Raw genomic sequence first — 24,902 nt, 5'->3', positions numbered from 1 at the left:
AGATGTGAAAATATGCTGAATCAATACATGCTAGAATTACTGTTTATTTACATGGAGTCTGTTGGGATTGGCGATGTGATTTCCAGGCTGTTTCTGGTTAACAAAAAGGATCTTAGTCTTTAACAAAAAGTTTATCTCTGTAGGGATCCTTACCTAGCCTGGTTCCAGACCATAGACCCCGCCCACTCAACTGAGTAGGCTTGCATCTCTGGTCTGGCATACTTCAATGAATTTGCGATTTATCTCATCCAGGCGATGGACGGACCAATGAACGCCGGGGGTCTAGCAATTAGCCAATCAGCGCCACGCTGATGTCAAGCTGTACACCGGTGGGTAAGGAGGTTATGGTGTTTCATTCTCTCCTCTCTATGACACTTGTATATCGACCAGTAGCCTACTTTTGTTGCGTTGCTGATCCTCTATGGTACACAAATACAGTAATAATCACATATCGGAACAACGGGACGTTGGACTAATGAGAGGTCGGAACAATGCTACGGCACCAATAAAACATGAGCTTGGTAGATTCTCCGGGGAAGCCCTCTCCCCGCAGTTAGGGACCGTTCTACACAGTACCGCTGGCAGGGTGGAAATAGTCAAAGTGTGGAGGAGACGGATCAGGTTAAGTGGCCGACCTCTGAAGCCCTCTTGCTTCTCCCCCCAGTTACGGACCATTCTCCAAGGTACCGCTGCTTCTCTTCTCAGTTTCTTTTCTGAAGTACACAGTAAACTCCATAGTTTTGAAAGAAAATAGTGTGGGTGTGCGCAGGTGCAAAGATGCATTCTGCGTGGGGCATGAGCGACCGGAGCGAAATTGGAGTGGGAGATAAGGCTCCGCTCCCCGCTCTGCTCCGCTCACATGCTCTGGCACTAATATATTTTTCAAACTGTTGTTTTTGTCATGAGTACTTTTGCACAAAATGCAAATATTGAACAGCAATTATTATTATTATTCGTCCCACCGCCAGTGACTAAAGGCCTTTAGTCTTGTTCAAACTTCTGCTTCACATATTTCATACACTGTGGCTGAGTGAATAGACAGGTTGGTCAGTTAGCTGATGCTCTCAAAGAGAGAGCCGTACAGTAAGTAAGCAGATCAAGGACACTATAATAAGGAGTATGGCTGCAAGAGGAAAAGGAGAACAACTCTAATGTCAAACAGAAAAAAAGGCGCTTGTCGAACGCCTCTTTTAAGGCTTTAGATATTACACAAGTGTTGTTTTATTCACTTGATGCAGATTTGATTGCTTTGATCACAGTGTTTGATTCTATTTTTAATGAAACAATGATCAGACTGAAGTGTGCATGGGTGAACAAATAACACCGTAACACGAGAATGACATAATAAATGAAAAGTGAATTGATTTGAGGGGTGTTTTTCTGTCAGTGCTGATTCAAAGACAACCACAGACAACCACACTGCAGAGCAGACTCACTTCCATACTGGTGAGATTACAGCGGTGAGTCCCTGCAAACCAGCCACTGCTGGAGCACTGGTCAATGTCCACGTCCTGCAGGTTCACGTCCACACGAACCACACCCCTGCCAGAGAGAAAGGAGGGAGGAAATGAAGAGTAGGAAGTAGTGATAAGTAGAGTTAGAGGGAATAGTGAGAGGGAAATCATGAGAGAAGATGGTGCAATCACAAGAGGAAGTTAAGAGAGAGTGAAGAGATAAAAGGATGGAAATGATAAGGAGGCGAAATTAAATTAGAGGGAGGGGGTGAGGCAAAGAATTAAAGTAAAAATGGAAGATGCAGAATTAGTAGATTGAGATAAATGATAACAAGAAGAAAAGAAATACATTTGTGAGAATATAAGAGAAGCAAAATCAAAAGGGAAGGAAGGTGAGAGACAGGATAAAAAAAATGAGGGACAGTAATGTAGAAATGATAGACATGGGAGAAAGGGGAAGAGAGGGGGAAGGTGACAAGATTGCACAAGGTTAAGCAAATTGGTGCGATGGAGACAAGGGAGGCGGAGGAGGAAGCGGAGGCAGAGAAGGCCAGAGTGAGAGAGAAGAAAATTAAAAAGAACAGGAAGAGCGATGCTCAGGGGAAGTAAGGTCAAGAGTGGACGAAGCGGGGAGAGGGAAGGTGGTAATAGAGAGGAATGAATGAAATAGATCGAAATTGGGAAAGAAATTAAGAGTGATGGGAGCGAAACAGAGAGGAGAGGGAGTAAAGAGAAGAAACAGAAGCAAGGTTAAAATTTCAATAAATACTTGCACAAGGTTACTTCTTGCCCCACATTAGAGATGCACTGAAAGATGCATTAAGATTGTCCTTTTTTGGTCAACACAGGACATCAGGACATCAGGACATCAGGAGGATATCAGGCTGCCTCCAGCTTTCTTACTTTTTAGTAAGTTTCCTCTCGTAAAAAAAGAATAAAGACTTTGTTGTGACATTTTATCATTCATTCTCAAACCCTCCTTTAATACTATATGCTGAACGTCAGTGCTAATTTGCAATAACAGAGGATCAACGCTGTCAAAGGGGACCTCAGGGTTTCCCACACATTCGTTTATTTGTGGCTATGATAACAACATCTGCTGCCATGTATTGATTTTTTTTTATTTTTGGAGCTCGACTGTTCATTAGAAGCGCTGCTGGATTATATATAGCGTTTGGATATTCATGGCACAACACTCTCAGAGCACAGAGCGACACTGGGCACAGAGTGAGTGAGAGTGAAACTGAACTGTTTATTGTGCTAGGCCTTAAAGTTTGCATTCACTCGACTCTTCAGCAGCTGCTCCTCTCATCCACTGATCTTATCAGATCAGCTCCGATCGGATCAAGTGATTTATCATCTACCTGACAACTCAGACTCCACAAACTGCTGCTGAGGGTTAAAAAGGAACTCATGAAGAGTTCAGTCTGCTCTGACTGGTCAGCATTTCTGAGTCATCTGCATCTTCGTGCCTCTGCAACATCATTGCAGCCAGGAAAATGACTGTAATGGGTTGTGGTGACACCTACCATTAGGGCTGGGCGATATGACCAAAATCTCATATCACGATATAGGTAATTTCATATCCGATAACGATACATATCACGATATAGCGGGGGCGGGGCAATAAAAAAATGCCCCGCCCCCAGGCATAAATGTGCCTCTGTGTGTGTTTTCACGTAGCATGCAGGTGTCCTGGATTCAGAGGTGTGACGGGGATCAGACTGATCAGAGCTTTAAACTCTGTCATGAGGGAGTACCAAAACCTTACTAGGACGAGGGGAGGACATTTCTCCTCGTTTGATAACATTACGATGAGTCGAGCAACCAACTCATTTTAAAAAGGATGAGAGAAAAAGAGAGAGAGAGCGAGCAGCTGTGGTCGAGCAAACTAGAGAGTGAGTGAAGAGAGGAAGCGCTGGTAGCCAGAAAACAATCAGTCTGAAAGAAGCCACGGAGCTTGTGGCTCGCTACGTGGTCGCAGAAATGCTGCCGTTGTCTACGGTGGAGTCTTTAGGTGGAGTAGGACTTACTGACAGACATATTTCAGACTCAGGACTTGCATTGTGCCTGGTACACGTTACTAGCCTGAGTGTCAGACTGAAGCTCCCAGAACCTTCAGTCTGACATGGCTTCCATTGAAGGCGATTTACAAGGGGGAGGGAATTTGATTTTTCCCTAACCAATCAGTAGAGATCAACGACTCACCCAGAATCTGACATCATTAGTATCCATGCCTCGGGGGGTGCGGGAAAACAAGCGAGCATTGCCCGTTTAAAATGTCTCTGTGGTCGTGCACGCCCAGCTGCATCGCCGTTAAATCCAGTTTAGCAGCTTCCTTCATTTGGTCCTCCATTAACGCGAGTAGTGGCGAAATACCTCGATAGCATTGTTAATGTGGTCTGTAGGATCTGTAGCGGTCGCCATTGTTGCTATCCTCACCAGTTACCCACCAGCGTACAGCTTGACATCAGCGTGGCGCTGATTGGCTAATCGCTAGACCCCCGGCGTTCATTGGTCCGTCCATCGTTTGGACGAGATAAATCACAAATTCATTGCAGTATGCCAGACCAGAGATGCAAGCCTACTCAGTTGAGTGGGCGGGGTCTATGGTCTGAAACCAGGCTAACACGCTACACGCTGGTACTCACCAATTATTCCCGGTCGTCTTTCACAGGGTGTGTGATGTCATCGGGTTACTCTTGTCCTATTTTTATTCCTTTCACTATTATTTGAGTCACTGTGTGTGTTCATGTGCCAGCCGACATGTTGTTGTAGCCACCTAAAAGCGTCAGCAGATGGCAGGAGCTACATTTGAAGCGCCATAAGTGAACTGTCAAGCTACTGTATCTTCCACAGGAAGTTCTGACAAATGTTTCAGAATAAAAGCCTATTTAGCAAATGGAGGGATTCTCTAGCCGAGGTTATAAGGGGCTTTTAATTTGAAACAAGTGTTGAATTTGAAATGACGGTGCGACATGTTAACTTTACAAAGACGAAAAGCAAATGAAGCTGGTAGCCTCTGCAGTTGTGGTGAGTAAAAGCCCCGCCGCTATTTGTTGATGTTATTACTTTATGTACGACCGTGAGGATGTACCATTGTTTGCTAGCTTGATGCTAATGACAGTAACGTTAACTCAGCAGGTTGACAAAGTGCCTCTGCTGTTTCACACCATCATTTCCCCCTTTTAATCTGTGTGGTAACATCCCTAGAGGAAATAATAAAAAAGGCTGGGGTGTTGTCATACAGTTGTCTACGGCAGCAGATCGTTCTGTGTTTCTACTGGTCAAAGTGACGGCTGTGATGGGAGAATTGGATCTCAGTGAAGGGCAAGTGGTCCATAACTTTAATTTTGGTGACAAAAAAATGTAGGCTTAGCGCCCTGTGGTCCATTGCCCAATAGGAAATGTAGAATACTCAAAAGTACTTTAAAAGTGCTTGAGTTACTTTTCTCAGGGAGTAACGTTGGAAGTACTTTTAAAGTAATTGAGTTACTTTACTCAGGGAGTAACGCAGTAAAGTAACTGGTTAATTTTTTAAAAAGTAACGCAGTAACGTACTTTGATTTCTTTTAAAGTAACCCTTACCCAACACTGCTGTATTTGGCGTAAAAGCTTCGCAAATTAAAAAGCCAAGAAGAGTAATTTATCAATGAGATCCATATACAAAGGAATCCGTCATTAGCTATAGTTTTCTTTGGGTTGCAACAATATGAGATTTTCACAGTACAATAGCTTTCATGGTTTCACATTATCATAAATATTACAGAATTTAAACTAAAAAGCTGTTTGTCATTGGCAGAGAAGATTTGACAAATTTCATGGGCACAACCCACATGCTCTGCTGCTCATCCCACAAATGCATGTTCCTTACAAATGTGGCACCATTTAAAAGGGAAATAAACAGGCTTTCAAACGGTATAAGATTTATTGCCAAGAAGCATTGTTACAACAAAGAAATAATCTACCAAACACAAATTTCCTTACTTTTTGTGCTTAATTTATATTACTATCAGTCAGAATGACCCTTAAGGAATTAAAATGGAAGGGTTATATTTGGTTGAACAAACTTTTTATTACTGGAACTGAATGTTGGACACATTTTTTATGTGTAAAAAAGAAAAAAGTTTTTTTGGAAGATAACTAAAATAAAGGTGATATTCTTTGTCCAGCTGCATTATTTTTTTATATCACAGATAAGCAAATGTAATAAGTATGATAACCATCAATTTTCATATCATGGTATACCTTAAAACCTGTCTATCACTGCAACCCTACATCTTGTCCAAAAGTAGAAAAAGCATTGGCTACAGAATATCCAGACCAGCCTGAAGCCTGAGGTTTTTGCTCACTGGGATACTTTTACAAATGTTTACTTCATTACTTGAAACTTTGGCCACTGGAAAACATGGAAACTTGGAAACTTGTGTTCAACATAAACATTTGAAATTGAAAAACTATATATGTGACAGTCAGATAATTAAAAGCTGCTGTTAATATATTTGCGCTATAGCTGTTTGCAATCTGTCTGAAAGGCCAAAGTGTTTTCAATAGAAAGGGCTCATATAAACCCACTGTACTCTACCTGTCCAACACCAAACACCAAACAGACAAGGGTAGCAGCCAGCTGGTGAGCATAGTAAGATTTTGCAGCTAAAGAGCCACATATGATATGATATCATATGATTGAAATGATAAAAAGTTGAATGAAGTACAACTGAACATTATAACCTTTATGAAGACAAAATTTATTGCAAGGCTCTTGTTTGAGATGGAATTCGTTTCAGCTAGGTACTAGTACACTGGCAGCTGAGTGCAATTTCCCAAAACAGCAGGGCCCTGTCATTTACAACAAACATAAAGTAAACAGTGCATTTATTTGGGGAGTATTTTCGGCTGCAGATTAATAATGAAAGAACATGTTATCCAGTGCAACAGTGTGGCTCATTATTGTGTTTTTAAGCATTTCTGGGAAACAACAGAGTGCCATCTCACAGAGGAATATGACATGTCGGGCTTTGGTTACACGGACAACACTTGTTAGACTTATTAGGAGGATCAATTCATTGTTGGTTTGTGTGTTTTCATTGGATTATAGTACATCACCAGACATATCCTAAAGGCACTGGTTTCGTTTGCTTGGTTTCTTAATAGCAGTGGCCTGTGTTTTGTGTTTCAATTAGGGCTGGGCAATGTGGAGAAAATCAAATATCACAATATTTTTTACCAAATACCCCAATATCTGAGACTGTGGTCATATAGGTTGGTTTTGCAACCAGCAATTATGACCCATATTTACATCGTTTTGTTAGGCAGCAACCTCTTGTATCTGTACTTATTTTGACGGGTGCAAACAAGGAAGTCAGTATACAGTACAAAGGGTGGCAGGAGGGGAGGTGGATGGGACAAACAAACACAGGACTTTCATCCAGGAAACCACTGTTCGTCTTCTATGTGAAACCAAAAGTCAACAAGTCTTTTTAGAACGTAATGTAGTACGTTGTAGTTTTGTTACCTTACCAACAGTTGAAATATATGGGGCACTGACGCGATGCCTCATGTATGTGGAGCGAAGCAGGGTTTTTATACTTGTTACACAGACTCTGTCTTTGCAGCCTGTGGTCGCTGCCAGTTTCACTGTGTGCATATAGTTTTACCAAGTGATACTGCAGCTGGTTGTGTAAGTTTGGAAACACATTCTGTATTAAGTTGTACTGAATTAATTAACTGAATCATTTTAACTGCAGGATGCATTGATTAATTTATTTGAATCTGAAATGTAAAAACACCCACAAGGTTACTCTGCTGCTTCACACTGCCTCTGGTACCATGTTGATGTACAATGATTGTACTTGTTTTTACACAGTTTAGAATCGTTTCTACCTGTTGAAGCCGCACGTAGAGAGAAAAAAAAAGGACCACCCTTGAAAAAACAGAATTGAGCAGCACGGTGCCTACAAGGTTAAGCGCTGCTTCCGTGGTCACTGTAGCAGCTTCAGTTGATTTTTTTTTTTTTTTAAATATTTTTTGGGCATTTTTAGCCTTTAATTGATAGGACAGACAAGTGTGAAAGGGGGAGAGAGAGAGAGGGAGTGACATGCAGCAAACAGCCACAGGCTGGAGTCGAACGCTGCGGCAACAGCCTTGTACATGGGGGCGCCTGCTCTACTACTAAGCCACCGATGCCCCGCTTCAGTTGATTTTAATGGACTTGCTCAGCTGCAACAGACGTGTCCCACCATGTCCGTGTCCCATATATTTCAGCCGCAACAAGTCTACTTACTTTAAGCCAAACCATGGTCTTTTTAAGACCGAACTTTTTGCCTTTATTAGATAGGACAGTCTGTTGGATAACAGTATGATGTTTTTGGGTGGGTGGAGCTTAGCTGGACGCAAAACAATTCTGTGAGTGGTGCATTCAGAAATACTCATTCAGAGTGCCTGAGAGCACTCTGGCACAAACTGGGCCATTCATAAATTCAGAGCACTGTCTGAATGTGCTGTTCAGTTATCCAGAGCACTGCACTCTCAGAGTGGGAGAGCGCACTCTGGGCACTCTGTCTGGGGAGGCGGAGCAGCAGAGCACTGAGCGGAGTGAATGTGTGATCAACTTAACCGTTTGTTAATTCACATAGAAATATAACGCTCTGTCATTTTAGTGTAGAGCATCAGACTGAATTTACAAACGCACCATGTCAGGTCACTCACTCTCCGGGACCACAAGTGTTTCTTGAATAAGTAAACACTGACCAACGGGACCAGACTAGCTGACCCGTATGCTCTCACTCAGTGGATGGATGATGTCACAGGAAGCTTTCAATTTAATCAATCAATTTTATTTATAAAGCCCAATATCACACATCACAATTTGCCTCACCGGGCTTTACAGCATACGACATCCCTCTGTCTTTAGGACCCTTGCAGCGGATAAGGAAAAACTCCCCAAAAAACCCCTCTAACGGGCTTTGTGGTTGATTACTATGCAAATCTTACAAAGGAGGATGACACTTAAAGGGAAATTTCTAGGCTAGCAGCTAACATGCTAACTATTATTTTTATGTCACTAGTCACTTGAAACAAATTTAGGACAATAGGAGACAGGTTGAAATAAACCGAAATTTCCCTTTAAACGGTTTCTTCCATTTTGTTTGCTATCAAAACTAAAGATAGCTAATGCACTAAAAAGTTAGCATGACAGAGAAACCCAATATTCCTCTTAATACCTTCCCAATCAGAATCAGAATCAAAGTTATTGTCATTATACAAGTTGTACAATGAAATTAGAGGCAGTGCCTTGAAGTGTGCATAAAAACACAGATAAGAAACAGAAAAAACAAACAGAACAAAACCAGACACAGTGCATTCAGTCCAATCTCTAATGAGGTGGACATCATAACCCTTAATACACATAACATTATTCATCCCGACAACAGGAAATACTTTTTCCCTAACCTGATATGAAGTGTGCGCTGCACATGTGAACATTTTTGATGATCGCCTCCATCCAGTCCTTCGGTCTTATCAAATTTAATCATAGTTGTCTCTGTTTTTGTTGACGGGCAGTGTCAGCTGGTATCCTATGTGATCAAATTTAAGTTTTGAGCCATGACTCCTTCTTTCTGGCTCCCAATAACACAACAAGACGACATATAAAGACTCCTGTGTAACCTACAGCCCTGTGGTGGAGAGTCGTGTTTTGCCTCCAGCAAACAAATTTGACGTCAAATCTGTTAAGTTCAGAAACTTACTGTAATGCAGCCTTTAAAACTCGAAAAAGACAAAACTTTAGATATCCTTATATCATGATATCACTATAATGCCCAGGCCTAGTTTCAAAATAAACTTTTAAAGACAGCAATTAGACGTGTGCTGGTTATCAACACTGCAGACATGTGGTATTTTCCCACCTAAGGTGAGAAAGTTTTCTCTCTGTTTGCAGACCCAAACATCTCTGCAGGAGGTTGGTGCAGTTCAATATATTGAGACTGCTGGCCTATGCAGCAGTGAGCCATCACAGATCCACACTGTGAAGAGAATAAGTTTAAATACTGTTCAGGGATGTGACTGCAATACAGCATTAGAGGAAAACTATCTGGGACTTAAAGCGGTGGGGCAAAGTTTGCTTCTGTTGTTGTTGTATAGCCTATAGCCTAATGTGTGCGCCATCGCTTGCTCCTTCTCCAGTATACACACATATATGTAAAGCATGCTTAGTCTTCTTTAATTCCCCCCCTCCCCTCGATTCCTAAACCATTGTACAAGCCAAACATTTACACGCATCCTCTCTCTCTCCTCTATGGTTCAGTGGATGGGCCTGACACCCGTTACTTCCATCTGCCTGCTGGGGAGCGGAACAAACAAGCATGGAGAGACGCTTTGGCCAACAGCTCTCCTCAAGTACACAACCAGGCAGAAAGGGAGGAAGGCAAATGTGTTGATACCTCTGAGTGACAGAATGTGCGTGTGTGTGTGTGTGTGTGTGTCTGTGTTCCAGTCTGTGTTTACAGGTCAAGGCTTGATAGAGAATAAAATCAGTAGAAGTAGCACAGAGATGCAGTAGATGGCGGATCTGAGAACCATCTGTGGGCCCGTTGAAAGTAACACAAGGCACACATTTTGAACAACACTAAAGCTAAAGTAGATGCTTGGTGATATTTTTAGTCTGGGGCTGTTGATAATCTTTAAGATCACGTTAAATATATCAGTTTTTGTTAAAAAAAAAAAGTCATTAGTCATTCAGTCTTTCCACCACCTGCTGTAAAAAACTATCGACAGCATCAGCTTCATGTGCTCGAATTTATGCTGTCCCTGCATAATCCAACCGAAGGTGAGACTGGTGGAGGCTGATTCTTCATCGAGATGGTGTCATCGTTTATTGAAATGTGTTGTCTCAACATTATTTTGGTTCTGATTTACAGATATCAAAAGGGCATTTGTTCCACCTAAGGATGTCTGTTTCAGTTCATTTTGATTTTGATAGCCAGACACCCAGTTAACTGGTAACTAATAAATTCATTTCTAAGAAAAAAAAAAACTAATTTAAAACTCAATAAAAGAGGCCTTTCATTTTAGTTTGGTGCTCCATTGACTCAGTGAGCTTTAGTGCCCAATCTCAAAGCGCCATCCATTTAGAGATGGTAAAATTTTAATGTTTTGTGATGTAAATGTCTTGACTTCATTTTTCCCATTGGCTTCACTGACAGACATGCAGCTAGTCAGGTTAACATGCGGAAACATGGCGCCCACTACCCATCCTTCAGTCTCCACCATCCCCCCAGGAAGTGCACCTGGGTTTGAAGCCAGTGTTTCCAGTGTTAAAAAGACGTCTGTAAATCAGTGGATACCTGTTTTTTAAAGTCACGACCCACACGAAATGACTCATTTCATAATCAGGATAGAATCCATTCCGGGTCAATTACAATTGGAGAGTCTAGAAGAGCCGCACGATGAAATTATCTTGTTATCCGGCCATAGGCTGGAGTCGAACCGGGGCCACTGCAGCAACAGCCTTGTACATGGGGCGCCTGCTCTATCCACTAAGCCACCAACGCCCCATGATTAAAATATGTTATCCCCATTCAAGTTAACAGAGCGCTAAATTTAGCTAGCTCAGCCAGCGAAATCTCTGGTGCACCTGCTCCATGGGAGAAACAATGCAGAAGCAGTGCCGATCATCTGGGAATTTTATATGTGGCATGTGAACCATTTTGGCATTATGCGCCACTGAGCAGCTTTCATAGGAATGAACAGGAGGCCCCGCCATCAACGGTGCATCCAAGTCTCTTGATATATCTATGGTCTCCACTGGCTAGCTAGCGCTGGCACACTGCCCAGTTCAGCTGGGAGCTAGCTAGTGGCACCACTCATTTGGCTTTAACCGCTGGTGATGTGGTGTTGCTGTGGAAACATGATGGACACCCTTCAGTCTTCCTCTGGGTAGCCCCAGTGAGAACCCCCCCCTTTAGCATTGTTGACCATGTTAGCACCACTAGCCGTGCTGACACTGCTAACGATGCTAACAGAATGCTAACAGGGTTTTGTGCCTCAAAGTGAAGCAGCTTATTCACCAGAGCTACCTGGAGGAGAGACTGCAGGGTGGCCATCATGTGTCTGCAGCAAGGCTGTCGGGTTAGGACAGTGTTATTAGCAGTAATATTGCCAAGGGAGTTGCTCTGCTAGCTAGCTCCCACCAGATCTGGGTGGTGCGCAGTGCAGTAAACTGAAGAGTAGCAAAGTTGACCTGTAGATCAAAGATCAAAAATACACTCGGTGGTTAACCAGTTAATGATTAATTGATTAATCGTTGTTCCACCTTTAAAACCAGCTGCCATTTACCGCAACCGGAAAGTGGCACAGAAATACTCCTATGACCTTTAACAGTTCGACTGAATGTAAAATAAGCAACCTCACTCTCCCTCCTTTCCTTCTGATTCTGATTCAAATCTTTGTGTATATTTTGATTCGGTTTACAAAAACTAATGGCCTCCGTTCAGCGGTGGGAAAGCTACTAACAGAACTATCTACACTGGCCACAGACTGAGTTTTAAATTTGGCCTTTGAAGGACAGTGAATAAGGCCAAAAAGATGAGAAAGAGGTTGCTTTGAGGTAAAAGTAGCCGACATGGTGGAACTGACTCCATCATCTACACTAGCTTATGCTTTTCTGTTCAGAGCCAACTGGCTTTCTATTTTTAGAAATGTCATCACAGGACTGAGATGAGTAGGACAAGTCACAGAAAAGTTGCAGACCACAATTCACATGACAAAAGGAAGAGTGAGGAGGAAAGCAGCATGTATCCAGTGTTGAAGTTGCAGCCAATTGTTATACTCAGTTAGGGAGCGTATGTTTACAAGACACAGTCTGGTCTAACAAGCACTTTATAATGTTCCCCTCTAGCTTGGCTCTCTGCTGACATCACTACTGTTGCTGACAAAGTCAAAGACAAACTCAAAGTCCATTTACTAAGTTTTTTCTGGAGCTTTCAACTGTAAGACATGGTCTTCCTCATCAGAGGCTGACTCTGTTGACGTGAGCTCAGTAGCTGTTAGGATTTCATAGCATTTTTAGGACCTTTCTCTGGTGTTAGCTTTAAGTTAGGTATGAATGCTAAAAAACCAAAAAGCAAGTAAGTGGACATTGAGTTTGAAATATGTCAAACTACTATTTTCAAGCTCAAATATAAGCCAACATGGGCTTAAAGTCCTTAAAGTGTATGGATGAAATCATAACAGCTGTGCTCACATATCAATAGATCAGTGTTCATGACAACTGAGCAAACTCCAACCACTGATGAAGACCATGGGGTATGACTGAGAGCCCTGAAAAGAATGTGGAAAAAAAAGGGTTCTGGCGATATGTACAATGTCCATCATCAAAACAGCCATCAACAAAAATAGAGTTTTATAACAGGGCTGTGTATTGGAATATTAGGAAACAACTGACATTGCCCAATTTCCTTTTTCTTTTCTGCAAATACTGAAAATACAGGAATCTTCATCTGATGACTAACATAGCTCTTTTTGGAAACAATAAAGCCTTCTAGATATAGTAGGAAGATTTTTTTTTTGGCAGATCATGGGGATATGTAGGTGCAGGGAACCTGTTGTGTCAATGTATGTTGTTTATTCATTATTTTATTTTCTTTCATGTTTATGAATAATGTGGTCTTCAATATATTTTACAATCTTGTCATCTTTTATTATATGTACAATAAACTCTATGTGTCACAGTATAGGTTGCTGTACACAATAAAAAGCATGATTGAAAAGTGTGAAAGTGTTTTTCATCTTAAGACTTAAGTGTGAACTATCCTCTGTATTGATCTTGATACACTGACTGGTTGACTCACCGTGACACCAATTTATTTATATAATACTCTTGCAGCGACTACTATTAATGAAAAAAGCCGCTGAGAGGCTGAGTAGGCTCTTAACTGTGACTCGTTCCAAGAAATCCATACTGAAGTCCAAAGACGCGTTTATGGTGGTTTATTAAACAAACAACTGAGATAAATAAAGCAAAATGAGATGAAACAAAATATTACATGATGCGATTACATTCTGTGATTACGTGATTGCTGTCAACATAAAATAACAGAGCCAGAAACTCACCCTCTTTGTCTAAAAGCCGCCACGCCAGTGAATGAACAGGTAAAATAATTTGAAACCACACCCACACCTGTGCCAATTACTACTATAAGTGAAAGTGACCAAAAGAAGGTGTGTGTCTGTGTGTCCTAAACAAATACTCTTCTGTCAATTTAGGCTAAAGTCAGTAATCTAACATATCATATTAATTAGGGGTGGGAATCACCAGAGAGGCCTAATGATATGATATCATTATGATACTCCAGTCACAATACAGTATTATTTATATTATTATTTAAATGTTTTGCATTATGCCGAATATTGCACTGACATATATTGCGATTCATTCCCTTTTATCAACTGCAAACTATGTCATCAAAGTAAAACTGTCAACATTTGTTTTTCTGATAAGATTAAGTTCATCTTACGTCAATCCTCTCCTTCAGCAGGCAGACTTCTTTTGTAGCTTAATGTTAGTGTTAACTTTACCTTTCCAGCCTCTTGGCTTAAACCCCTTTTTGGAAGACCCATAGTTTCTTTAGGCTAACTCCATTAGCTTTAGCTTGGCTCTAGCTAGCAAGTGAAGTTGCTTTTATAGTCCAGTAACTCTCCGGTGAAGACTGTTGGGAGACGACGCAATAACGTTGTTTTACTTATTTTGTGAAGCGAACAGGGGGCGGCACGGTGGTGTGGTGGTTAGCACTCTCGTCTCACAGCAAGAGGGTTGCCGGTTCGATCCCGGGCGTGGGAGCCCTTCTGTGCGGAGTTTGCATGTTCTCCCCGTGTCAGCGTGGGTTCTCTCCGGGCACTCCGGCTTCCTCCCACAGTCCAAAGACATGCAGATTGGGGACTAGGTTAATTGGTGACTCTAAATTGACCATAGGTGTGAATGTGAGCGTGAATGGTTGTCTGTCTCTATGTGTCAGCCCTGCGATAGTCTGGCGACCTGTCCAGGGTGTACCCTGCCTCTCGCCCGATGTCAGCTGGGATAGGCTCCAGCCCCCCCGCGACCCTCAAGAGGATGAAGCGGTTAGAAGATGAATGAATGAATGAATGAAGCGAACAGAAAACACGTCCATTTTTACAGTTTTTACACAGAAACCTGAACTTAGTTAGACACTTTAAGACATAAGACACTTTAAGCTAGCTACTTTTGTACCGTTACCTTCAGAGAGGCACGTGCTTCACTGTGTCTGCTGCAGCACGCGCGAGGATTGCTACGTATGGTGCTAACAGGAGGGCGACACTATCCGAAGGGGGAACACCTGTCGATACAGCACCGGCCGGTTACAGTACTTTTCTGCAGTCGTCTCACTTCCTGTAGCACACGCTGCCAGATACATCACATAAGTAACCTGTCTTAAAGGGGAAGGCTTGGCCGGTGACATTAGTAAGGAAAATTCTTTTTTTATCAAACACTAAAAAAGTTATAGCATGATGTGTTTGAGTTAGGTTAATTTGCGTATGTGACATCGCACGTCCTGTGATGTGATTATTGCGCATGCGCACATCGTCAATTTGATGCAGAAACGATGAATCGTGTAGTCCTATTTAATTAATGGAGTGGAGTATTATGCAATATTCAGTGTTGGGGATTAAACTCTACCAGCCACCATTCTCTTATCACACTTTTGTGTATCACTAACTTTAGTGTTATGTTTGTCTGTACAAAAAATTAAAAATAAACAACTAATACACATTGTTATCATAAAAAGTATCAGTTTAACATTTCATTTAACGCTTATCAATTTTTAATTATATCTCTCACAGAGACACACAGTCACACTTCAAATGGACAAAAACAAAATGCAGACACCCAAGCAAAAACTATGATATCGGCCACTCTCTTTATACCAGTATGTCGCCACATTTTCCTCAAAATACTCCATCAAATAAGACAAATGCACCCATGCTATATATCTGCTAACGGTACTCAACTTTGTGAATCTTCTTCTTCATCTTCTTTTACAACAGTTGGTTGGATGGTTTGCGGTCCACCAGTAGCAAGAAGACAAAGAAGAACAACCTCACTCAGACTGGTTGAGAAGATGCAGTGAGGACACACCACACTAAAGACTTTTTCATGGATCAGTTCAATTGTTCGTTACATTTGCGGGTAGTTTAATAAAATCCACCTGCCACTGGCCAGATTCACCCGCATTTGGCAGGTGGCGGGTGCTAATTTCCAACTTGGGCAATTTCACAAATGGGATGTGATGCACAAGTTAAAGGAGCTGTATGTGACATTCAGAGCAGATCTACAGTTGGGTTTTCATCCACATGTAGCACAAATTTTAGTTGAATTTTTTAGAAAATCAGCAAAAGAAAATGTGATTTTATGTGCTTTTCTACTCATTATTTTTATGTGAATACTAAGAGCTCTGCTAATTCTCCAGTCAGGTGCCATTATACCACTGCAGAAGAAGAGCGCTGGTCAAACTTCAAATCAAGACAAACAATGGTTGTGTAATAAAGGGGAGCATATACTGGACAATGGGAATAGAAAGTTTACAAAAACGAATAACTTATAAACAGCTTTTTGCTGTCGGAAGATCTTGGAGTTCTGTTAACAACCATTTTAAGCCACCAGCTGTTTTATCAACACCAACTTTTCCACCTCCTCCAAGTGTAAAAACTGTTTTTAAATATACTGAGATTTTTCTTTCTTTTTTTTCTGTGTTTCCACTCAGGTTTTTCAAACACAGGTTGTCTGCACATGGCTCTCAACATGGAGGTAGCAGAGCCGCTAATGGTGCTAACAGTTCGAACAGCAACAGTGCTGACAGAGCTAAAAGTGTTTAATTGGGGAGAACCAGAGAGCGAGCGCTTTGCTTCCACAACGACACCGTAACTTGGGGTAGTGTTATCAGTGGTACCTGGTGTATTCTCATGCTCTGTCTCCCCCTGCCATTCATTCCTTGGACACATGTTCACTCACTATCTCTAGGTATCATTGTTTGGATAGGTCCATTGAGTCATTAGCTGATCCACAATCAACCAATAGCCGGTCAGCCTATCATCTTACTGCTCCTCATTTTAAATATGGTTTGTTCTCTGCCGTAGTTCTGTCTTGCTGCAGTAATGCGCGCCCCCCACCTCCCCATCACCACCTAGTCTCTACAGATTCATCAGCCTTATCCGCATCAACAGCCTCAGAGTCATCAGCCACCACCACCAGTGTCTGGACTGCATGAGAGGATGTATCCTGCTGCCACTCAGATGTCCCTCAATCAGAAAATATCTCCCTCTGGTGTCCAAGCACCAAAGACTTCTGTTAAATCCTTATCAGCACAAATCATCTGTTAATCTGCACACTCATTTTCTGTATTAAATATTATCTTTACTTCATTCTTCTGTCTCTCCTGATTGAAATATGCAGACAACAAAGAGAGAAGTTTAGCATGATTCTCTGCTCAGGAGGCCATATATCGTCGAGCAGCAAATAGCTGTTTGCTGCTATATTAATGCTCTGAATGTCAGATACAGAGCCTTTAAAGTATCTGACTTTTCTCTTTCCGTCACAAATCACAGTCACTTGTAAAATGTCACAATCATTTTAACACTCACTCAAAAGGCCTCTCGGCTGAGCTCGAGTAGTCAGTTGATTAATTATGAATTCATCCTCTGAATTAATTCAATGAAACTTAACATTAACAGACACTCAGGGCAGCTGGCACAAGCAGATCTTCCATTTCTCTAGACTAAACATCCTCATCACTGCATGTTGATGGTTGTAATATCTCAGACCACAATCTCAGACGGACAACAAGACATTTCTGGAGACAAACGGAGCATCACAGCCAGAAATGTGTGCGCTGTTACAGTAAATTGAAACTACATATCTCGCTCAGCAAGCTAAAAATGAATGATGATTCTGATCAGACTGATTCCGTGGTAACTCCAGAGCAGCTCCCGGCCACATCACAAGCTCCATAACCCGAGAGTGACTGTCCCTGTAGCGGGTAGTGATGCAGCACTTTGCTCAGGGACACGTCAGCGGGGTGGATGGCTGCCAACCTGAGGCCCAAATCACCAGCACGACACACTGCTGCGTGTAAACCACAGAGCTACATGTCTATTTCTTCCACATAAAATGTCACCCACATTCATTTGTCCTATTTGTCATCTAGCTGCAGTTAAAGTAGACTTTACTGAACATGTTCTTGGCAGTGTAAGATGTGTGTTAGGTGTTTGTGGTCTAATTTTGGCTTTTTGAGTTTTGGGTTTTCCTGAACATGCACTTAATGAGTTATGATAGTACAGGACGTCTTCGTGTGTGTGTGTGTGTGTGTGTGTGATATATATCCACTTGACGGCTCTAAGGAATGAGCACACCTGAAATTCACAGTGGCTTCATACTGCTGTTTGGGATCTTTCATTGTTTATTCATGATTAAATTGATCTTTTCGGAGCCTTGAAATATGAGATCCTTGGGTGATTTTATGCACTGCTGTGCCCACACACACACACACACACACACACACATACACACACACACATACACACAGAGAAATGCCAGCTTTTATAGATCCCTTCACCAACCATCACACAGTGTAAAGCTTGCAGTGTTCATTAGATGGGAGGCTGCAGCAGTAGAGATGCACAGCTGTGCTTTGACAGCCGAGCATATTAAATGAGAAAGGTCTACCTGTGTCTGTGAAGCCTCTTTTACACCATCTGTTACTCGCATCAAGGCTGCAGATCATCAGGATTCATATTTACATTCAGTCTCATAGATGATTACTGTCAGTCAAACGAAGGAAACTTTGTTCTAGTTAACTGTTAATGATAAGTACACTGTCTATTTGTTGCCTGAAAAAGTGGTGCGGCTAGGCAGTAGTTTGCCGTGCTATAAAAGGCAACTATGCAGTCTGACGTAATCGTTAGCAAATGTAATCATAATCATAATAAACTTAATTATTCATACTGGTTCTGGTGTTACAGTCAAGTGTGAACCCACTGTAACATCACCCACTGATTTGCTGACTACTGTTTTGAAGCCTTGAGTTTGGCACATATACTGTATAAATAATGGATGTAGCTTCTATCACGTCACTCATTGGTTTGTGTACCGTTTTGAAGCCTTGAGTTCACCATTTTGGCCACTGCCATCTTAGTTTTTTGTAGCCAAAATGGACTATATTTGGACGAGAGGCTGTTGCTGCGGAGGAGCAAGGGGTGGATCTGACTCACAGACAGCTGCGACCGGTAGCAACACCTCGCATGCAGCCTGTCGATCAAGCTGAAACAAACAAACAAACAAAAAAAAAAAAACACTGCCTGTACAGTTGTTATGAATGTTTGAATTAGCCATAGAGACCAAAACCGTTTTTGTACCAGGCTGTAAACATGTTTATTTTGGCTGTAAAGTTGGGAATTTCACCATGGGGGTCTATGGGGATTTACTCTGTTTTAGAGCCAGCCTCAAGTGGTCATTTGATGAACTGCAATTTTTGGCAACCCCTGTTGGCTTAATTTCTCAGCCTTAGAAGTTGCTTAGAAGCTGGTTTGGCATTTTAGCCAGTGCCATCTTGGTATTTTGGAGCCAGCAGTGACCATATTTGGGCAAGAGGCTGGTGCTGTGGAGGAGCAAGGAGTGTATCTGGTTGAGAAGCCAAGGACACTATCGTCAGAAAGCCTGTCACTCCAAGCAGCCCCATCATTAAATATGAGTAAGTTTAAGCCTTAATAAAATGTCGACAGGTGAGTTATCTAAAAATTCACCCCCTGTACAGTTGTCATGAAGGGGAAAATTAGCTATGGAGACCAAAAGCGTTTTTTGTACCAGGCTGTAAACATTTTTATTTCGGCTGGTAAGCCATGCATTTTAACATGGGGGTCTATGTTTTGGAGCCAGCCTCAAGTGGCCATTTGATGAACTGCAGTTTTTGGCACTTCCTGTTGACTTAATTTCTTAAGCTCGGAGATTGGCGCTTAGTTTGGCATTTTGGTTGGCACCATCTTGGTTTTTTACAACCAGGGGTGACCAAGAGTGACGAGAGGGTGGAGCTGGGTGGAAGTGAGGGGTTGAAACTGACTCAGAGCTCGAAGACCATTGCACACTTCTTACAAAGTTAGCTTCCATAATTTGAGGTGAACGTTAGAGACAAGTATTAAAATTATATTATTAACATTGGCTAGTTGCATACATATACAAACTCTGTAAATATTGCATAAAAGAGGAGTAACCTTGTCATGTTTTTTAGCTTAAGTTAACAATTAATGTACTATGTGTAGCATTCATGTTAAACTACCAGTTATAGAAAAACATATTTAGGGCCCGAGCACCACACAGTGAGAGAACCCTGTTGAAAGTTAAGGAACTGTTATTCTCCAAAATGGATCACATTTTTCAGGGGCTTAAGGTGCTCAAAAACTCATGAAACTTTGCACCCACCAAATTTCCACAAGTTGCCACCAAACAGGAAGTGGTGTGTAACTCCAGCAGACGTAGTCCCATCTGCCCCAAACTTTACATTTTTGACGAGAGTCCCTCCCTGAACAAATCTTCATGCCAATAATTATAGTCACAGCACACCCAACTGGCAACAGGAAATGACATGTTTTATACTTTCATTTACTTCTCCAAGCAGGTTGACCAGATCCACCTCAGATTAAATACTTTGTGATGAAAATTGTGAGCCTTTGTCAAACAGCGTTGCTGTGGCATGGCGGCCATTTTGCTTGTTTTGTCATGAAACAGGAAGTTGTTGTAACTTGAGTATACATTGTCCAATCTGCCTAAAATTTGTCATGCAAGATAGAAGTCTCGGCGTCATGACATCTACTTGCTAAATTTAGGTTATAGTTATAGCGCCACCTACTGGCAACAGGAAATTACATGTTTTATACTTTGACATGCTCCTCCCACAGGAGTGACCAGATCCTCCTCAAATTTGGTCAGCATTGTCACAAGACGCTGAGACCCCCACTACTGTGATTTTAAATTGAAGGATGTTGCTATGGCGACGCCGTATTCGCCATGAAACAGGAGGCTGTTGTGACTTCTGTGTACCTTGTCCAATCTGCCCAGAATTTCACTTCTTTTATAAGCCTCCAGGCCTGAAGGCATCAACATGCAAATAAGGTGTCATGATGACTGCGCTACCTACTGGCGACAGGAAGTAGGTGTTATCTGACAATTATCCTTTGATTTACATGACTTTTACATGGTGGGGTCTACCACTGATTTACAGCATCATGACATATAATTAGTGTGTTCTACAGCGCCACATAGTGGACACAGGAAGTGGTTCAAAATGTGAAATAGATCATTCCAGCACCCACAATTGATGAGAGATATACCATCTGTCTCTGACTTTCACAGAAATTAACAGCCACGTCAGCCGAGATCCTGCCAGTACCCCCGATGTGGGGGAAGGTGCGAGGGCTTGTTCATCGCTGTTTGCAGCTTTAATCTAACACTGTGTTTTTTAATTGGTCATGCAAATCTAAGGTTAGGTTACCTACCTAAGTGAGTGTTAACCTAGATCTCTGTGTGGTTTGTGTAAGTGGTGTTGCCTGTTGCCGTATACCAGCAGAAGCTATCGTTTGACTGCTGTGAGCACAAACAATGTCAAACACTGTGCTGTCTTTGTGATTCATTTCTTTTAAATGTATTGTAACTAGAATGTAATAGTGTTGTGTAGGCTGTATCACTGAAATTGTTATAGTGTTTGTAAAATATTAGTAACGTCATTAAAAAGGTCTTGAAACAGTGAAGGAAAAAAGGTGCCCTCTTCCTGTGCAGCCCTCAATCATGCTGGCTCCCTAAAATAACACTCAGTCTTCAAAACCTTGAAGACCCCTGTTCTGAGGGGTGACCATCTAATCGTCTGGGCCAGAAATATATTGCAGATATGTTTACTGATTTCAAGCCAGGTAGGTCTCTCAGATCTGCAGGGACTGGTCAGTTAGTGGTGCCCAGAGTTCAGGCCATATGTGGTGAAATGGCTTTTAGCCATTTTGCTGTAGCTATTTTTAAAAATAAGCTTGAAGGGACACTTTGCTGATTTTCAATCAGCTTTGTATCATAACAGTGTGGGTATTATGTGTAAATGAACGGTGGTAAACTTCCAGCATCCAGATCTCCCTGCTCATCTCTCAGCTCAACCAGATTTTCACTTGCTTGAACTACAGATTATACTTATGCATTGTCATATGCCTGCCACCCCGAACTAATTAATTATGAAAGCGGATCGAGATAGTGCTCTCCCTCTCATTCTCAGACCAAACTCTAAAACTAGGCAAGACTAAGCCTGTACTGCCTGTATTACATCTTGGGGTGGCAGTAGCTCAGTCCATAGGGACTTGAGTTGGGAACCAGAGGCTCACCGGCTCAAGTCTATGTCCAGATCAAGTATGAAGCGTGGACTGGAAGCTGTTGTGCATGTGTGTGTATTTCAGACCTGTGTGTATATGACAACAGAGTGAAAAATTGAATTTTGCTATGGGGATCAATAAAGTATATCTTCTTCTTCTTCTTCTTCTTCTTCTTGTAAAGTGTCTTCAGAAATATATTTTAGTGCACTGTTTGGCTGTAATAAAAGACTTTGTGTACAGGAACTGGGTGCCACACAGCTTCCAGTATTGTAAAAACAAAGGCTGAAAATCATAGGATCAAACAGCTTAACTGTAAATAGAGATGTTTATTACCTGCCGGCCGCCATATTTGTTTCTTGTAGAAAACTGTGCACATGGCAGAATTTTTTTCTTGTAGGCTTTCTTTGAGAAAACCCTTTCTGACAGAAATCTATTCATTTTAACCCAAACCATATATTTTTTCCAACCTTAACCAAGAGATCCCTTTCTGTTAGAAAGCCCTCAAGGGAAATTTCTCCCAACTGTGAAAACCATCCAAGCTCTCATTACATCACTCACCAGCAGTGTTTATTGGTCTGGTGCAGCACAGTGCATTCTGGTAGATGTAGGTTTTCTACCCTTGTGAGCAAAAGCAAATCCCACAGCCCCTTTTTCTCTGCTTTCTCTGGTCATGTAGCACCAGTGTCAAAGATTTGTGCATCTTTCTCCTGCATAGACAGCCCAGTTTTATTTAAGTCAATCATTCCAGCAGTGAAATACTTTTTTAAGACTTTTCTATTTTCCATAGCTTTTTATTTATCAGTTTTAAGGTACTTTATTTGGTCATTAATCCTGAATGTGCTTTCATTTATTTTATTTTCTTTCTTATCCTTTGCCAGTAAAGCACTTTGAATAACCTTGGTGTATCATAGGGAGATTTATACTTAAACTTGCTTTGCTTGAGATTTTTCTTTCAAAAAAGAATTTCTAAAATTTTCAGTGTTAAATAAGTGATATGGTCCTGCCATCTGTAATATGCCTACCTTAATATATGCGATATCAAATAGAAACATTTGAATGTACTTTTGAGTACAAAAAGAGTTCTGTCACAAAACTTATAAAACACAAACTATGTGTTTTTACTCTCCCTCTCTCTTCCTCTCACCTGAACTCTGGCGCAGAGTTGCTCTTCAGTCCATAGAAGCCAGCAGACAAGGTGAGCAGCCAATATGGCACAAACGCCCCGTGTTCACACTCCAGGTACGGTGCCGACCACTTGATCTGGTTCTTGTCCAGAAGGTAGCTTCCACTCCCGGTGCCTAACGCCTCCGGGACTCTTCTGTGCGTGTGCGGTCTCCTCCCGTCCCTGAACTCATTGTACCAGTCGGACTCCGGGCTCCTGCTCCTCAGGTGACTGTGCGCGGAGCCGGAGAGGTCCTGCAGCACCACTTCCTTCTCGGTTCTGGTCGCCTGGAGGAAAACGTGGGGGCCCGGCGTCGGCGCGTCCGCGTGGAAGGTCACCACCGCCCTGTGGATTTTAGGGTCCCCCTCGAGGATGCTCTGGACCAGCGCGTGGTACCAGTGGATGTCCCTCCGCGGGGTTTGCTCCCGGGACCTGTTGGCCTGCAGGATCATGTTCAGGAAGTTTGTGGCATGCGCTACAGTGTCCAGGATGCTGTGCAGGGAGTAGTGAGAGGCGACGTGGAGGCCGCCTCGCAGGCTGCTCAGCTCGTACCTCCGGGAGCAGTTGACCTGCCTCAGCGCTGAGGAGTCCCCGGTGTGCAGGAAAGCGGTCACCACCCTCGGCAGGTCCTCCTCAATTTTGTGCGCCACCACGGCGCGCTCGGTGTATGGTACCGGGTAGTAGGTCGGGTGGTGGGGCGGCTCCCTGTGGATGTTTTGGGTGCTGAACACCGGTGGGTGCTTCTCTTCTCGGTCATTATCCGACCACTCCACATACCCGTAGTTTGATCCCAACACGAGCCCTGTTTGCAGGAGCAGCGGGACGACCAGGAGAGCCATATCGTTCCTCTTTAAAGGCACAGAGAAGAAAGCACTTGGCAAAGTGTGGCGAGCATAACCAGAGCACCAGTGACTGTCCTGGATCTCATGCTGGAAACGACACAGGCTTCCCACTTCTCATCCTGTGCATCTTCACAACACTTTCCCCCTCTCTTCTTCTGCGTTTTCACAGCACCACTATCTGATCCAGGCAGCCTCCAGCCTCCTAACTCACACAGAAACAACACTGACTCCTCATCAGTCCGCAGTCCATTCACATGTAGCGACGTTATGACCGAGCGCCTCGCCGCCTCCTTCTTACTCCTTCCCGGAGAGATCCATGTGAGAGGAGTAGGATGACGAGGAACGGAGCAAATTGTTCTTGAAGTTCCGTCCCTCCCAGTAAAACCCTAATAGGCCACCTAAAGTGTCGCCCACCGGTGTGTGTGGTTGTTTCTTACTGCCAGTCTGCTGGAGGTGGGCGGAGCGTGGGGAAGACGGGAGCTGTCCGGTGCTGAAAGTAGCGCCCGTAGGAAGGAAAGCGAGGATGGTGGTGGTGGTGTTGATGATGAAGAGCTGTCAGTGAGGAGGACGAAGGAGCAGTCTGTCGATTACATTAAAGCTAAAAGTAGAATAGTGTGATAACTGTGCCATATAAAGGTGGAATTTATTTTTTCTTTGTACAGTGTGGCCAAAAGTATGTGGACATCTAAATATTGCACTTATATTTGATTGGGGGTGTCATATCTTTGTGCAGACTGCAAAGCCTCTTGAAGCAAATGTGAGATTTGTGATATCAGGTTGGGCTTTGTACTTAAAAGGGACTCGACTTGACAATAAAGTAAACTTTGGGCACCAAATTCAGACTGCACTGCATTATCTTCACATATATACCACATAAATACCACAGTGATACACACCTCCCATTTGAAATGCAACTACACAAGATCTTTAAAAAACAAACAACAAAAAAATCACAGATAAAAAAATATACAAAATAAGTCAGGGAATAAATGTACAAAGACAAAGGAGGATTAAGCAGCAATGGTTGAAATGTAA

At 42.4% G+C, this 24,902-nt stretch overlaps 1 protein-coding gene across 1 annotated transcript in view; it reads right to left on the bottom strand.

The window, feature by feature from the left end:
- The window catches only part of LOC125901564 (probable G-protein coupled receptor 158), a 136,262-nt gene extending 112,016 nt beyond the window's left edge, over positions 1 to 24,246 (bottom strand). The window contains exons 1-2 of the mRNA XM_049597251.1: positions 23,008 to 24,246; positions 1,437 to 1,542 (exon numbers count right to left, since the gene is read on the bottom strand). Of these exons, the coding sequence (XP_049453208.1) occupies positions 1,437 to 1,542; positions 23,008 to 23,864 (963 nt within the window). The 5' untranslated portion in view covers positions 23,865 to 24,246. The remainder of the gene's footprint in view (positions 1 to 1,436; positions 1,543 to 23,007) is intronic.
- Positions 24,247 to 24,902: the final 656 nt, after the last annotated feature.

This window comes from Epinephelus fuscoguttatus, linkage group LG15 (genome assembly GCF_011397635.1).
Source record: "Epinephelus fuscoguttatus linkage group LG15, E.fuscoguttatus.final_Chr_v1".
Classification (NCBI taxonomy): Eukaryota; Metazoa; Chordata; class Actinopteri; order Perciformes; family Serranidae; genus Epinephelus; species Epinephelus fuscoguttatus.
The sequence above is the reverse complement of the archived record's forward strand: the minus strand, read 5'-3'. Positions and strand labels throughout refer to the sequence as shown.